The sequence below is a fragment of the Solanum stenotomum genome, chromosome 3 (genome assembly GCF_019186545.1).
Source record: "Solanum stenotomum isolate F172 chromosome 3, ASM1918654v1, whole genome shotgun sequence".
Lineage (NCBI taxonomy): Eukaryota > Viridiplantae > Streptophyta > Magnoliopsida > Solanales > Solanaceae > Solanum > Solanum stenotomum.
The window spans coordinates 5,628,915-5,644,212 of record NC_064284.1 but is presented as its reverse complement, the minus strand read 5'-3'; the positions used below and the strand labels follow the sequence as shown (position 1 = coordinate 5,644,212).

The 15,298-nt window shown below is 35.4% G+C and overlaps 1 protein-coding gene across 2 annotated transcripts; it reads right to left on the bottom strand.

Annotated features, from left to right (window-relative positions):
• Nucleotides 1-849: 849 nt before the first annotated feature.
• Nucleotides 850-13,588, bottom strand: LOC125859999 (sister chromatid cohesion protein PDS5 homolog D-like). Of its 2 annotated transcripts, XM_049539868.1 has the most exons (18): nucleotides 13,356-13,588; nucleotides 11,510-11,713; nucleotides 11,133-11,314; nucleotides 9,219-9,345; nucleotides 8,978-9,145; nucleotides 7,801-8,508; nucleotides 7,224-7,319; nucleotides 6,959-7,048; nucleotides 6,691-6,783; nucleotides 6,424-6,516; nucleotides 5,957-6,039; nucleotides 4,721-4,772; nucleotides 4,393-4,479; nucleotides 4,254-4,294; nucleotides 2,888-2,939; nucleotides 2,407-2,493; nucleotides 1,866-1,900; nucleotides 850-1,782 (listed from the first exon to the last, which is right to left on the bottom strand). In XM_049539868.1, exons 1-18 carry the CDS (start codon nucleotides 13,485-13,487, stop codon nucleotides 1,068-1,070), a joined length of 3,045 nt encoding a protein of 1,014 aa, XP_049395825.1. In that variant the 5' UTR covers nucleotides 13,488-13,588; the 3' UTR covers nucleotides 850-1,067. The 2 variants fall into 2 exon arrangements, with proteins under 2 accessions (XP_049395825.1, XP_049395826.1); XM_049539869.1 differs by lacking the exon at nucleotides 6,959-7,048.
• Between the last annotated feature and the right edge of the window lie 1,710 nt (nucleotides 13,589-15,298).

The window sequence follows — 15,298 nt, the reverse complement described above, 5'->3', positions numbered from 1 at the left end:
TCGTTCTCTACGACTGTATTCTTTTTCATTGATTTTTTTTTTTGACGGATTATTCATTTTGGATCTTGACTGTGACGCCGTTAAGATGCTTCCACTTTTTTTTAAATTCCTAATTGTTTGTTGTTAGTAAAAAGATACGTTAAGAATTCACGTCAGAGATATGCTAGAAAATATCCTTCAAATAAAAATTGGAAGATAAAAATAAGATCAATGAAGAATTGTCTTGTTTGTTGATAGTAAAAAATAAAAATTTATTGTTAAGTTATAGTTAATTAATACACATTCTGAACCACGCGATTGTGAGGGGAAAAAGACTTGGACAATCGTTGTAAGTTATAGTTAATACACTTGCAACGAATGCTTCTGATCGTAACAAAAAAATGCACAAGCTTTTGAACTAAAGTTGAAAAATACACGGTATTAATAATTAATTAGTAAATGTAAGCAATTAAGAATAATATTTAAACAAACTGAAACCATTCTGACGATGAATTTTGAAGAAAGGACATATTTTCTTTTACTTATATGACTAATATTCTACGAACACATAAAAATGTAAATTTAATTATCTGAAGCATCGCCGAAGGGGATGGGGGGGGAGGTGGGCAAAGGCAAATCAAAACTTTATAAGCTCTATGGGTTCAACCATCGAGGTTCTTAGCATTAAACCCGTTATATTACTAAAGTTATGACTTCATGGATGCTATTTGTTGCAATTTTAGTAAATTTTTACACATAAAAATATTAGATTCAGATGAATTCACAATGCAATAGATTAGTTCAAAATTACCTTAAGCAGAATATACTAGACAGTAGACACTGCAACTGTTCAAGGAGTTGTAGCATTACTACAAACATTCCAGCTTAGTTTTTGCTATATGACAAACTCGATGCTACACAAAATGCGAATGTTTACAAAAATAGTTAAATTTACCATCATGTACAAAATAAAATTCAACCATGAGCAATTTTGCCAGCTTCATGATGATCATTCACAAAAATAAGCCATGTCAAGATAACCGTCTTAGTGTTCAGAAAAATTAGTAGAGGGATAAAACAGTTGTGGGCTATAAAAGCTCACTCAACCTACTCAGCCAATATTGTTCTTGATCCTTCGCCTCCTTGATGTCCTGCTGAACTTTTTCACCCAGTATTTCAAATGCTTTGACAGACCTTTGCACCTCTCCTGCTCGGCTTTGGGCCTCTCGCAAGCGCCTTTCAGCCTTTTTGAGTCGTTTCTCTGCTGCTAAGACCTCCTTGTTGCTTTCTACCAAATCCTTTTTAGCTGCTTTGGAGACGAGCATGGTAGTCTCTCTTAACGCCATTAGTAAGGAAGCCTTTTTCTCCATATCCTCCTCTTTAGAGATCTCATCCAGATACTGTTGCAGCCAAGCTACATCAAGCTTGGCATCCACAGCATCAGAGACTACAGATCTCATAGCTTTAATGGAAGAAATACTAACATCACCGGTTTTCAGCCGCCTGACAACATCACTAACAACATCAAGCAGGGAAGCTCTGGCAGCCAGTGATTTACATTGACAGTTGACTGTAATGTCACCATACTTGGCAAAAATGGCAGCAAGTATAGGAGCACTGCTCACTTTTACTTTATAGCCACACACATCCACCAGCTCACTGGACACATCACCATCTTCGGGCGACACCTTTATAGTTGTTGTCAAACTCCTTGGATTTTCGTCTACTCCAGATTCTGAACCTTCAACCTTGATCCCTTTATTTTGGTGCACTCCTTTTGGAGTTGAATTATGCTGCATGGTCCTTCATAAAAAAAATACTTTGTTTAGCTCGAATTCCATTTATTATCATGCAAAGGGGGTCTAAATGTGATAAAAATAACTTACATTGTTGGAGTCATCGGATCGTCAGTTGCTTTCCCCTGCCAAAATTTTGAGCATAGACAGGTGTTATGAAGTAATTACTAAGATTAAGTATTTCAAATTTTTATCACTTTGCCATGCATGCTTCCTAGGTTCACTTTGTACTAAACTTCTGCTGCAGTTTGCCATTCACAATGACACTCTGTGAACACTTTTAGAGACCAAAATGGTTGTCATGCAGGGTGAAAAGGACTAATTTAGCAAGGCAAAATAAATTCACGTGAACGTGAATCTTCGCTTATAACTTCTCTTTTGAAAGTTTTAATTACAAGGAAGGGCTATTTCGTTCTTTCAGAAGTCATTATTTTCTTTCAGATAATGTGATTGGATCTTAGTGCTTAGAGATGGCAAAGTGTAATGTTTAGTTAGAAGGAGACGACAACGTACAACGTAGCAGAACTTAGATGACAATGTGAAAAACCCTCTGAAATAAGATGACTACAGAAGAGAAGAGAAAGAGTCAATGATTAGTGTACCCGACTACAATTGAAGTACACCAACTTACACTATATAACTTTGTTTTGCTGCATGCCTTCTTCTTGCTTTCAGTACCAGGAGTTAGCAACGGCACATCATTATCAACATTCAAAGCCTGCTCAAAAAACTGACACTAAGAATGCAGAGAATATAGGTTTCATAAAGTGAAACACATTTCAGTCCATGGAGAATGGTTTTAACTCATGCACGTTCTACCCAAAACAATATCAACTCCGTAAAATAGGTGAAATAGGATAATACCAGCAGTTCGTTATTAAATAATAAACCAGGATAACATAAAATAGGTGAGATATACTTTCATTAAATGAAGATGCTCAGCAGAAGCAAGGAGAAAGATACTATCCATTAAAAGTATATAACAAAAACAAGAACCACAGAAAAGCGCCAAACTCTATTGGGGCTTAAAGCACAAAGTACAATTAAAGTGCAAGGGGCAAGCCAAAGATGTGTCGCTCATAGGCAGAAAGCTTCCACACAAGTATTCTCACCTTCTTTTTTTTCCTTGTATGGCGATATGAATCAATAATGCAACCAAGGCGCCTGCACATTAACAACTTATGTAATACTTATCAACCACTAAAATTGTTTCACATAGATATTTGAGAAAGCAATAGCTTCGAAGTACAACATAAAAAAATATTAACTTTCAAATGTGCCATAGTATTTTATCCTAAAGGTCACAAGAGAACATAGTACTTCTAGTGACTTTATTTTTGCATTAGTGTAAGTGACCCAGTAGTCTTGCTGATGCCTTAAAAAGATTTACAGAAACCATCTGCGCCACTGTACAATTAACATCAAATGCAATCAGTAAACATATTGTATACCCACCCAAATTTCATTGACACTCTTATTTTACTAGGTTTTATGTCAGAAGTTCATCAATATTTCAAAAAGGGAAAAAAATTCAGTACAAACATAACACCATTTTGTTGCTTCATTGTTCACATACATCAGTGCTCGACTTTTAGTTGTTTTTTTCCCTTTTAGCATTTACATTTAGAACAAACTCTACCAAAGTGTCTTATATTTTGTTTACATCCCAAATATACTAAAAGGAATCACCTATCAACATAAATGCTAGAAAAAAACTGTAAATATCTGGAAAATGAAGTATAACGTCATGCTTGTTTTCTTCAAAAAAATGAGGGAGGCTTGCTTATATGTAATTATGTAAACAGATTAAATAAGGCAGGAGACGAAAAGGGAGGTTTTAATCCCCACCTTTGCAAGAAGATTTTGCATAATATCTGATTGGATACAAAGTATCACTTTTCTGATGCATACATAGGTGAAGACAGATGTGTAAGGGTAGCTTATCTGAAGATACGGACACCAAATAACACAGCAACAGAAGCAAACTAGTAAAATAGGGAATGCAAAAGAGTTGAAGTTTGGACACCTAATCTATCGAGAAGTTTTACTGAAGGCAAAAAAGGGTGACATTTTCAGCGAGAGACTTGCAGGTAATATGCATGTCTATGTGAGAGAACAAGATTAAAATTGTATAGTTGAGTTAGATTCGATGCACCAAAAGAAAAATTAAAGAACACAAAATAAGCACCACACAGGAAAAGCTAAATGAAGGTGGTTGACAAGAGGGGTTGCTCGGATGGTAAGCACTCTCCACCTCCAACCCGGAGGTTGTGGGTTCAAGTCATCAAGGGAGCAAAAATGGTGGGAACTCCTAGGGATGCTAAAAAAAAAGAAGGTGCTTCATCTATAGCATCTAAAGCTATCCATCATGTCACAATGATCTAAGTTCTATTCTGACGCTAATATTTAGCTCTCAAGCAGCATTTCAAATCATCAAATTACTTGCCATGAATGAGAAATCAGGTGAATGAAGCTTACATGTCAGACAAATCACTTGGACCAGGAGCAATCTCGTGTATCTGAAATACATCCATCCAATAAGTCATGCAAATAAAGACAAGCACAGAACAGACGGGTAGAGAAGAGAAGGGAAAAGAAAAGCCTGGCAGGAACCCACAGGATCTGATGCATTGTCATTGTCAACTAGTTCCCAGCGTTCCTTTGTAAGATTAAGCATTTCTTGATCGCCATCTCCATAGATCACCTTAGAATATCATGAAAAACATGAATGATGAAACATTTCCAAGGCTTAGAAAATTGCTTGCCAAATTAACTTCAATTTAGATTCTGACAACCTGTGAAACTGTAGACTGATACCAGCCTATTAGCATATGAGGAGCATCAACCAGCATTTAAGGGAGTACGAATGTATGATTACATAAAGCAGTTGAACTCAATTAATATACAAGAAAAATAATGTTTATATAGCCATTCTAAATCTTTACCGTGTGCTTCTTCTCTGAATGGTCAAAATCAGTGACAAGTCCTTCATAGAACCTACAGAATGTGAATACTACATGATATGACATTTGAACTAAAAAATGAACCTCATTAGAACGAAAAAAGTAATGTGTCAAAATTCTAAAACAAAAAGGGATAATAAGAAGCTCAATGCTCAAAAGTCTGCCTGTATGGATCTAAGAATATTTTTGAAAAAAAGAAGAAGAAGAAAGTAACCACCAAATCTTTTTGGGCAGATACTACCAAATATCTAATATGATGCAATGACAAAACCAAGCACCAACAAGATGCATCTGCTTAACGATGTCCTTTAACTTATTTTACCTTAAGAAAGGTCCCTCTATTGGTTGAACATCAGATTTTAAACATATATTCCCATATTTTTTTCTTTGATCAAGATATATCCCCATATTAAAAACCTTTTCTTTTCAGGGGAAAAAAAGAAAAGAACCCCCATTTTCTATTTAAGGCATAGAGAATCAGCTGAACCACTATCTTTCTCAAATATAACCTATAATGTTAGGCCATCATAAATCTCTGTTTTTGAGAATGTGAGCATTCAATGAGTGGAATTAAGCTTGAAAATGGAACCCAGATATCACTACTTGTATATTTCGACTCGTCAGATCTACCTTTTTCAGCTTTTAGTCAAACATTGTTAACAACTTAACATGCAAGTGTACCAGTTCCCCCTTCTCAACGACAAGCCATCAACCCAGAGTTTCATGCCAAGAGTTTAGATGCCCTTGAGTCATTATTACGGCTGGACTACAACAAGTACTTGTATTTAATTTTTATAGCAACAAACTTTAAGATTGTAGTTGACCATACTATAGCCTCTTCTTTGCTCCTTCCAGTTGATTGGGGGTCCAATATAAGCCAGTATTGTCTTCATGATTTAAACAGAGCTCAGTAATTCTTTATACAATATTCTAGTTGCTACTACCTACCATTGACAAATTGCTTGCCTACTTCTGTAATTGACATCACAACTGAGGCTGATGCATATGCATTATTCATATTCAGAAATTTATGACAAAGCAATTCATTCAGAGTTATTCAGATGAAAAAAATGTGACTCACTCAGTGAAAGAGCAAGTCAACATTTAAACTTTTAACAGGAATATCTGAAGCTTGGCTACATAATATACCCCCATCCACATCGGGTCCCCAACTCATTCTCAAAAAAAAATATATACATATTCAGTGAAATCACATACACTTGATCAAGTGGCCACCAAACCCTTACTCTGCAGCCAACGAGCTCCTTGCCATGCTCTCTGACAACCTTATCCGCAGAATCCTAAGGAAAAGATTATAGAGATGCTCATCAGTCTAGAGAGCAAACACTGATACATCTAGAGACAAGGTGGAAGCGTTGAAAAGTATCCACATCAGATTCATTATTAGTCAAAAGTCTTTTCTCTTCAGTTACAACTGGTAACTTCTTTATAAAATTTCATGACATCAGGACTGTATCACAGGTAGAGGACAGTCACGTTGAAGATAGAAAAAAAGAAAATATCCTCTACTCTTAAGTTAAATAAACAAAAGTAAAACTACTTTCAGCACATAAATAACCTCACTGGCAAATTTTATGGAACATTCACTTTAGTGATCACTTGATAAAGGTTGCCTAATCTCACTAACTGTAAGTTAACTCTAATTAAAGATAATAAATGTTTACCTCTTCTTGTGATGGCGAGTTCTTCCTTTTACGTTGTTCTTTAGAGCTTTTGGGGAAGTTGCTTTGCTTGATGATTGAGACAGAGCCCAATGCCTGAACCACTCAATTTTTGTACATAATAAGCCCAAAACTAAGGGTAGAACAAACACTTTACTTGAATCCATATAATATTCCAAAACAAGTACATTCACTTTAGTAATCACTTACTGAAGGTTGCCTAATATCATTAAATATAAGCCAGCTCTATTAATGATAACAGATGTTTACCTCTTCTTGTGATGGCAAGTTCTTCCTTTTATGTTGTTCTTTAGAGGTTTTGGGGGAGGTTTTTTCTTTGGTGTTTGAGACAGAACCTAATGCCTGCAGAGATCAATTTATGTACATAATAAGTCCAAACTAAGGGGTATATTAAATACTTTACTTGAATCCACATAATATTCCAAAACGAGTACATTCACTTTAATAATCACTTACTGAAGGTTGCCTAATATCATTAACTATAAGCCAGCTCTAATTAATGATAACAGATGTTTACCTCTTGTGATGGCAAGTTCTTCCTTTTACGTTGTTCTTTAGAGGTTTTGGGGGAGGTTCTTCCTTTGGTGTTTGAGACGGAACCTAATGCCTGCAGGGATCGATTTATGTACATAATAAGTCCAAACTAAGGGGTATACTAAATACTTTACTAGAATCCACATAATATTCCAAAACGAGTACATTCACTTTAGTAATCACCTACTGAAAGTTGTCTAATATCATTAACTATAAGCTAGCTCTAATTAATGATTACAGATGTTTACCTTTTCTTGTGATGGTGAATTCTTCCTTCTCCGTTGATCCTTAGAGGTTTTCGCAAAGTTGCTTTCTTTGGTGATTGAGAAGACAAAGCCCAATGCCTGCACAATTCAATTTACGTATACATTAAGCCCAGAACTATCGTGGGTGGTGTAACAAGAGGAAATAGGAGAGTTTTTGAAGGTGTAGAGTCAAGTTTCTCTTAGTTGAGAAGTAGTCTCCGTTCCCTTATTTTCTTTTGGCATAATCAGAAAATTCCTTGCTGTATAGAGGATTGGATGGAGTGTGTAGAGAATCATAGTGTGTAGATTCTTTGCTTTTTGGTATATCTCTTGTATACGGCAAATTTAGCCATATTTATGAATGAAAATACTTTTACTTGATAAAAAAAAATAGTCCAGGAGCAGAATAAATACAACAACATACCCAGTGAAATCCCACAAAGTGAGGTCTGAGGAGGGTAGAGTGTACGCAGACCTTACCACTACCTCGTGGAGGTAGAGAGGTTGTTGCCAAAACGAATACACAACTTCCCAAACGAATTCAGCCAATTGGCGTTAACTGTTTAATACTTTAATTTACCTCAGCTCCTGATTCATCAACAGATAACGTCCGTCTTTTATCACGATATCTGGCTGGTATATTTTTCTTGTCGTCTTTTTCATGTTTCTCTTCTAATGCCTCCACAACAGCAAATTCTTCTGAAGCAACAGATGTAGGTTGTGAGACTTTCTTCTTGGTTATAGCTCCTGGTGCATCTCTTGCTGAAATTGATTTGTCATTTTTCTCCTTTTGGTGTCTCTTTATACAAGTCATTATTGGAGTCTTCTCCTCACCATACAATCCTTTGGAGATTGCACATTTAGGTGAACAACTACTTCTCTTTTTAGTATCTTTCCCACAATCCTTCAAGAGAATACGGGCTTTTGACCTCCTTTCTCCACTTACCCAAGCATGATCGTATCCTTCCTCTGGTTTGTTCAAAAAATTAGGCTTCCAACCTCTTTTCTTTGAAGTCTGTGTAGCTTCTGGATCTACTGCTTTTTTGGCTGCTGCATTTACAAACCCCAAGTTTTCAGATTGCAAGGCGGTCCTTGAATCGGTACTTTTTTGCTGCTTCATTGCATCTCCATGTTCTGATTCCTTTAAAATTGTATCCGTCTCTAGAACGACATCATTGTCTTTATGTTTGGGATCATCTTTCCCTAGCAAAATAGGTGCTTGATCTAAGAACGGAACAACTATGTCAGGTGCAGCATGTGGTGCAAGCTCTTCGGGAGCATTTTCCACCTGACAAGTGTGTAGCAAAGGAAGAATTCACATCATTAAATCCAGAACAAATATCACCTATAATCTGTGAAGTTACCTTTACTTATCACCTTTAGATCAACAATTAATCAGCAAAACAAGAAGAGTTTCTGACTATCTCATAAAGGAGGTTAAGTTTTATCTTTCTCAAGCTAGTCTAAAAATGAGGACAGCTTGGTGGAAAACGTGTACACATTCCTGAGTTTATAATAGTAAAAAGAAATACGGAAAAGGAATGCTGAAATGTAGTAAATATGTTCTAGGATCAGTGCTTAATCAGTTGTTCAGGAAATACGGAAGATCTAATAATCTTAGAAAAAAGAGGTGGAGGTGGGAACTCCATTCTTTGTAACTTAGAAAAGAGAATGAGAAATGGAGAATTACACAACTAAACAATCATGTTTTTTTACAAATAATTGCAGCAATTACTTTGATTATCAGATAGACCCACCGTAGTTTTACTTTCAAGTGCCTCAATCCAAATCAATTCAACAACTTCCGAGTAGTTGTTAATGGAAATGCCGAGGGACCTCACTGCTTTTGGAAGATATGGATGAAGTTTGACAGCACTTTCTTGAAGAACTCTCTCTCCCAACACATAGGAACGAGGTGACACATTCTAAACCAAAAGAAGATGTCATTAAAAATAATGAGAAAGATAAATGAATAAAGTTGTAAAGGAAAAGCTATACCTGGTTTTCCTTCTTAACACTACTTATGAGGATGTTCAGAAGCTGCATTGGAATTTCTTCACTCTCTTTTATTATAATGCTCATTATTTCCTCGATGTCCATGAATACTTGATCAGGGTGGTCCGGCCTTAAAATGGGGCAAGAGACAACATGATCAACCATTTCCCAGAAGAAAAAAATGGCATACTGAGGAACTGGTAGTCTTTGAACTTTATGAAGAAAAAAAGAATGCGGTACACTTTGACATGCTATGTACCTCAGCATATAAGTTCATTTATGCAGCATTCAATATATGAAGGTACAACGGTGAATATTCTGCTAAAACTGTCATATACTCCTTCCATCCCATTGCTATAAGTGTGTATGATTGGTACAAATTTTAACATGTATAATTGAATTATGATTATTAGTGATAGTGGAAAAATATTTAATTTATAGTCGAAGAGTTAGTTTGATAAGAAAATATCATACTTATCAGATTTCGAATTTGGATAGTCAGACATTGAAGTATTAGAAGTTGGATACTTGGCAGCCGGTTGTTGAGATCCCAGAAAAATTTGAGTGGACGAAAAGATTATATACTAAGGGAGGGAAGATAAAGTATATCGACTCTCCTTAATATACACACATATTTTATATCTATTGTCTATATTGTGCATGCTTGTAAGTGTTTCAGCAATTTGGAGAAGATCATTGGGGATTTTTATTGGAAGGGTAAGAAGTGTAATAGGAATTTCACATAGTAGAGTGGAAGAAGATTATGGTTCCCACATGGAGGGGGAAGGAATTAGGAGACTGTCCACCTATAATACAACGCTTTTATAGTAAGTTGTGGAGATTTTCTCCTGGATAGAAATGTGCATGCTTCATGGAGAGTGGTTATATCGACTAAATATGGACTAGCATGGTGATTTAGTCTTCTGGTGAGTGGGGTAAATTCATTTGGAAGTGACTTCTCTTCATCGTGAGACTGATTGGAGCTGCTGAAACTGCACCTAGTAGTTGATTGGTGCCAAAAATGAGACATAGTTTCTCCCAGTCCTCCTGGTCTTTCAGCCTTTACTTCCTTTCCTTTTTACTTTTCAAGTCTACCAATCTCTCTTTTAAGATCAAGAAAACAACTGGAACAACCCTTTGGCCAACTGCAACCTTTGAAACTTGAGGATGATGGGCCCGCTCCTCTACCCTTCTCCACTTAAATACTGGATTTAGTTCGCTTGGGGCAGGGCTCTAACTTGTGACATAACACTGAAGTCCCTCAATCGGTGCCTATTGAGCTAACCCCTGGTGGCTTAAGTCTACCAATCTGATCCACAACTACCAAAATCTCAACTTTCTTCATGTTACCAAAACAGAGAAGAGGAAAAACAACACTATAAATCACTGTTGTTCTTTTCCACGTTTGCACTCCCATTTTACTAGCTCTATGTATTCTGAATTGGGCATAATCAATTGATCACCTTCAAAGCCCAAATCAATTTGAAATAAAACAATTTGTGTTCCAAAAAAAGGGCTCACTGAATTGCTTGTTCTCAGCTGGGACAATCTTTCAAGGACATGCAACTGCTGAGGCACCCATTTAGAATTTCTCCCAAGTCCTAAGATAGATATTGACCAAGACAAAACTCTAAGCCAAGTAGCTAACTAAAATATACTGAACCACAAGATAGCAGTAGTCACAAGCAATTACTCATCTCATTCATGAACGTTCTGCTCTTTTAGGTTGACAGTGCACAAATAAATAAATGAAAAGGAAAAGGGAAAAGTAATACTTCAACTTGTGGCAAGGACAGAGCATACATTTACCAGAAAAACAAATGAACAACAAAAGATAAAATACCAGCAAAGTTACACCCGGTCCAATCCCTCTTTCCTTTAGAAAATTATGAATGAATCACATCATTGGATATATACCTTATACTATTCAGAAAATGTTGAAACATCTGAACAATCAACGCATCTAACTCGAGATCCCACATCAGCACGCACGTTCGGTACTTTGCAAGAACTTCAATAATAGAGACAGCCTTTGAATAACAGCGACCATCCAAGCAAGACAATTTCCCAAATGCCAACACTGCAAGCTCAAAAAAGTCCTGTCCACCAATTGAGTAAGAAACCAACAGTGAGTATGTATAAATACTATTCATGCATCCAAGAAAATCATAGATGCATAACTACTACAGAATATGAACCATCAATTACAAAGCAAAACAGCTTAGTTAGAAGAGAGACTGGAAACCAATCTAACTTCCAACTTGGGCAAAGAAGGTTGTATGAATTGTACTTGCCGTAAGTCTGCTATCATCATATGGTTGATCTGGAGCTGTAATTCTCATGATCTCACTAATGCAAGATGCAACTGACACCTTCACATCTATGTCAGGATGTCGTAGAAGTCCATCTGCAACTAGTGCTTCCATTGCAGGCCGAAAAGCATCTCGTGCTGCTGCAGGGGGAACTTGCTTCACCATTGACAAAAGATGCTCTAAATTCTGAAATTTGCATACCGTTAAAAAAATGTTTGAACCATGTCAAATACATTGGAAGCGCTTCTCTGGATAATAAATGAAATCTAGATCATGAGATCTTGTAGCAAATAGAGAATAAATAAAGTTCTAAACTACGTCACAAGGTCAAACATCTCTCTTTCCACAGTTATATGTCCTTTCATCCATCAGGAACCCTGATTATGTCCTTTACACATCAAGAAGTAAAAGAACATATATATATAATTCCATTACCAGGTAAAGTGAATAAACAATGCCAAATGGAAATCATAATTTGTGATAAAACTTAAGTAAAAGCACAAGAAGGGAAAGCTAGGCCAAGTTCCTTCAGAACAATAATGATTCAAGATTGATCATGTTGACTGATCCTTCTTCCCTAGTTATGTGCAAGGAACATGTTGAGAATAGTCGATATCACAATCTAGGTCTATGTTAGATAATAACTTTTTTTCCTTACTAGATCAGAAAGTAATATCCAATGAACAAACAACAAAGCTCAAGACTAAAGAATCAGTCAATGTAGTATAATATTCATTGATGGATAAGGTCGCCTCCTGCGCAAGCCTAAAAACTTCCTAAGCGTGAACATCTAACCCCCACAATCCCAAATCTACAGACAAACAACAACCACATACCCAGTGACCAATGTAATGCCACAAGTGGGGTCTTGGGAGGGAGGCGTGCATGCATCCTTACCCCAAATCTACATAAACGTGGGATCAAAATTACAAGTGCAAGAATGTTCTTGAGAAGCCAAGGTGACAACTTTTTTGGCTATCTTGGTTTGCCAAACAATTCAAGCATATAGTATTAGGTGGTGGATATCTCAGCCTTCGTAATATTACTGATTTCATAAAGAGTTTAGGGAAACCATAAGATAATTCAAAGATTGTGTTATCTTATGGATTCCCTAAAGTCCTTATGAAATCAGTAATATTACGAAGGCTGAGATATCCACCACCTAAAAAGGTTGTCACCTTGGCTTCTCAAAATAATACAAGAACATTCTTTCACTTTCACTTGTATTTTGATCCCACATTTATGTAGATTTGGGGTAAGGATGCGTGCACGCCTCTCTCCCAAGATCCCACTCGTGGCATTACACCGGTCACTAGGTATGTTATTGTTGTTGTGGTTTGTCTGTAGATTTGGGATTGTGGGGGGTAGATGTTCACACTTACGAACATTTAGGCTTGCACAGGAGGCGAATGTGAACCTTATCCATCAATGAATATTATACCACATTGAAATGATTCTTTAGTCTTATGCTTTGTTGTTTGTTCATTGGGTATTACTTTCTGATCTTGTAAGGGAAAAAAGTTATTATCTAACCTAGCACCTAGACCTAGATTTTGATATCTACTATTCTCAACATGTTCCTTGCACATCAAAGAAGGTTGGTAACCAATTAGGGTCCTTTCATCCTATGATTAATTAAAAAATTGGTGACCTAAAACAAATTTCAGAACAGTTTAAGAATTCTGTTATAAAGAAATTAAACAAATTACAAACAACAGCATTGCAGCAACGAACAGGAGAAGTACAAAAAATTGAGACCCCTTGGTCCTTATGTACTTTTGGGTCTAAGCAGATAAACAAATGGCAAGAGAAAAGAAAAGGGTCTCACATCAAGTTTCTCCAGAAGCTCCTCTTTAGAAGAAGAAGTAGGCTGCTGAAGCAGCTCATTCCCAGCTTCAAGAAGTTTTTTGTTCCGTTCTTCCTCTTCATCTGAAACGGAAACACGAACCAGGGCACCCATTTCTTTTTCCCAGAGCAAACGAGAGCACTGCAAAACCAAAAGAATCAAAAAGACCCAAAAGGTGACACCAGTACTAGTGAACAAAGGACAAGTAAGTAAGAGAGAGAATATGGAACGCATGCAGCAGAGGTAGAGCACATCTGTCAAAAAAATTATTTTATTTTTCAAAAAACCGAACAAGAAAAACTGAATTATTTTTTAAAAATTTATTTTCTTAGAAAAACTGAATTAAAGTTAGTATTTCTCGACTTTTGGCTTTATTAATTTAAATTAAAAAAAAATTAAAATATATTTTTTAATCTTTTTCAAAAAAAATAATATTTAAATTTGGAAATACCAAGCCTTGTTCCTTGGTCAGAGACAAAATTAGATTTTTTTTCGTCCGGTGTTTGGCATCCACATTAAAATTCGAGTAAATACGAATCACGCTAGAAAGTCACACATTAGGGTTAAAATGTTTCCTAACAAAGGGAACTAACTCCCTACCCAAGGGGATTCGAGATCTCTTACCACTTCGCTATTGTCCTTGTTGGTAGAGACAAAATTAGATAGGTGGGCATAAATCTATAAAATTATTTTTATTTTTAAAGCAACGCGCACATATAATAAACTTTTTCTAATAAAGACTGCAAATTCAATTATTCGTACTCACTTGCATTTACACATAAATTGTTATTCTTGTAAATAAAATGAAAATTAAGGAATTTTAGTAGTTCAGTTAGTTGGTTTACCTGAGCATCTATCCTGTTGATAAGAATTCAATTCTACATATAGTAATCCTCTCGCTATTTCCCCTTCCCCTATAACTTTTTTTTTTCAAAAAAATAAAATAAAATACAGGTGGAAACAAGGGAGAGGCAAATGGATTGATGTCAAAATTGATTTTCTTCATCGTCATCGCCGTCATCTTGAATTTCCTTCATCTCTGCCATAGTGATTTTAGTTGTGTTTGAAATGAGAAGTGTCGATAACATTTTTATATATGAGGCGATATTGATTAGATTTTGAAAGTTATTACATTTTTATTTATTTATTCGGTTCAAATTTTAGTACAAATCTTTATTTCGTCCAAAATTTATTACAAACCTTTACTTCGTCCAAATTTAATTACAAACCTTTATTTCGTCCAAATTTTACTACAAAATTTCATTTCGTCCAAATTTTATTACAAACTTTCTTTAAAATTTGATTTTTGCTTCTAGTTTTATACTAATGTAACTTTTTTTTCTTTTTTTGAGATAAGTCTCTGGATAAAAATAACTTTAAAGAAATATAAGAAATAAGACTTTTTCTTTATTTTGATCCAAGACGACATGAGAGTTGATGTTTCAAGTTTTCTCATTTGTGATCATGTCGTGGGACATGAATTCCATTTAAAAATAAAATACTTTTTCTGAGTAAAAATTATTGTTCCACTAGTAATATTTTTTTAACTTGTTTTTAAAAATTCTCCTTTCAAATGCAAAAATTATTATTTTTCTTCGTGAACTGTATTAAAGGTATATCCTTTCTTCCTCAATTACTATTTAGTTGGATGATTTTTTTTTTAAGAAACTCATTTTTCTTCTTTTATTCAAAAATAAACGAGAGTAAAATTTCCCTTTATTGAAAACTATATTGGATACATTAAGTTTCTCATTTATATAAACTATTCGTAGATTCAATATCGACTCTATTTGAGTCATTGTATTTGCCACAATAGTCTTGCATTGAATTAAAAATCACAATTTATATTTATTAAATTTTAACATCTCTATTTGATAAATTATTTTTTTACTATTTTATTGACTGAGGGGGGGGGGGGGGGGGGG

Excerpts from the sequence above, each read along its gene's own strand:
- LOC125859999 (XM_049539868.1), bottom strand. The coding sequence starts at position 13,487 with ATGGGTGCCCTGGTTCGTGTTTCCGTTTCAGATGAAGAGGAAGAACGG. Across the intron at positions 11,315-11,509 it reads ATGATGATAGCAGACTTACG|GACTTTTTTGAGCTTGCAGT; the intron begins GCAAGTACAATT and ends ATTGGTGGACAG. Across the intron at positions 6,784-6,958 it reads AGAACTTGCCATCACAAGAG|GCATTAGGTTCTGTCTCAAA; the intron begins GTAAACATCTGT and ends TGATCTCTGCAG.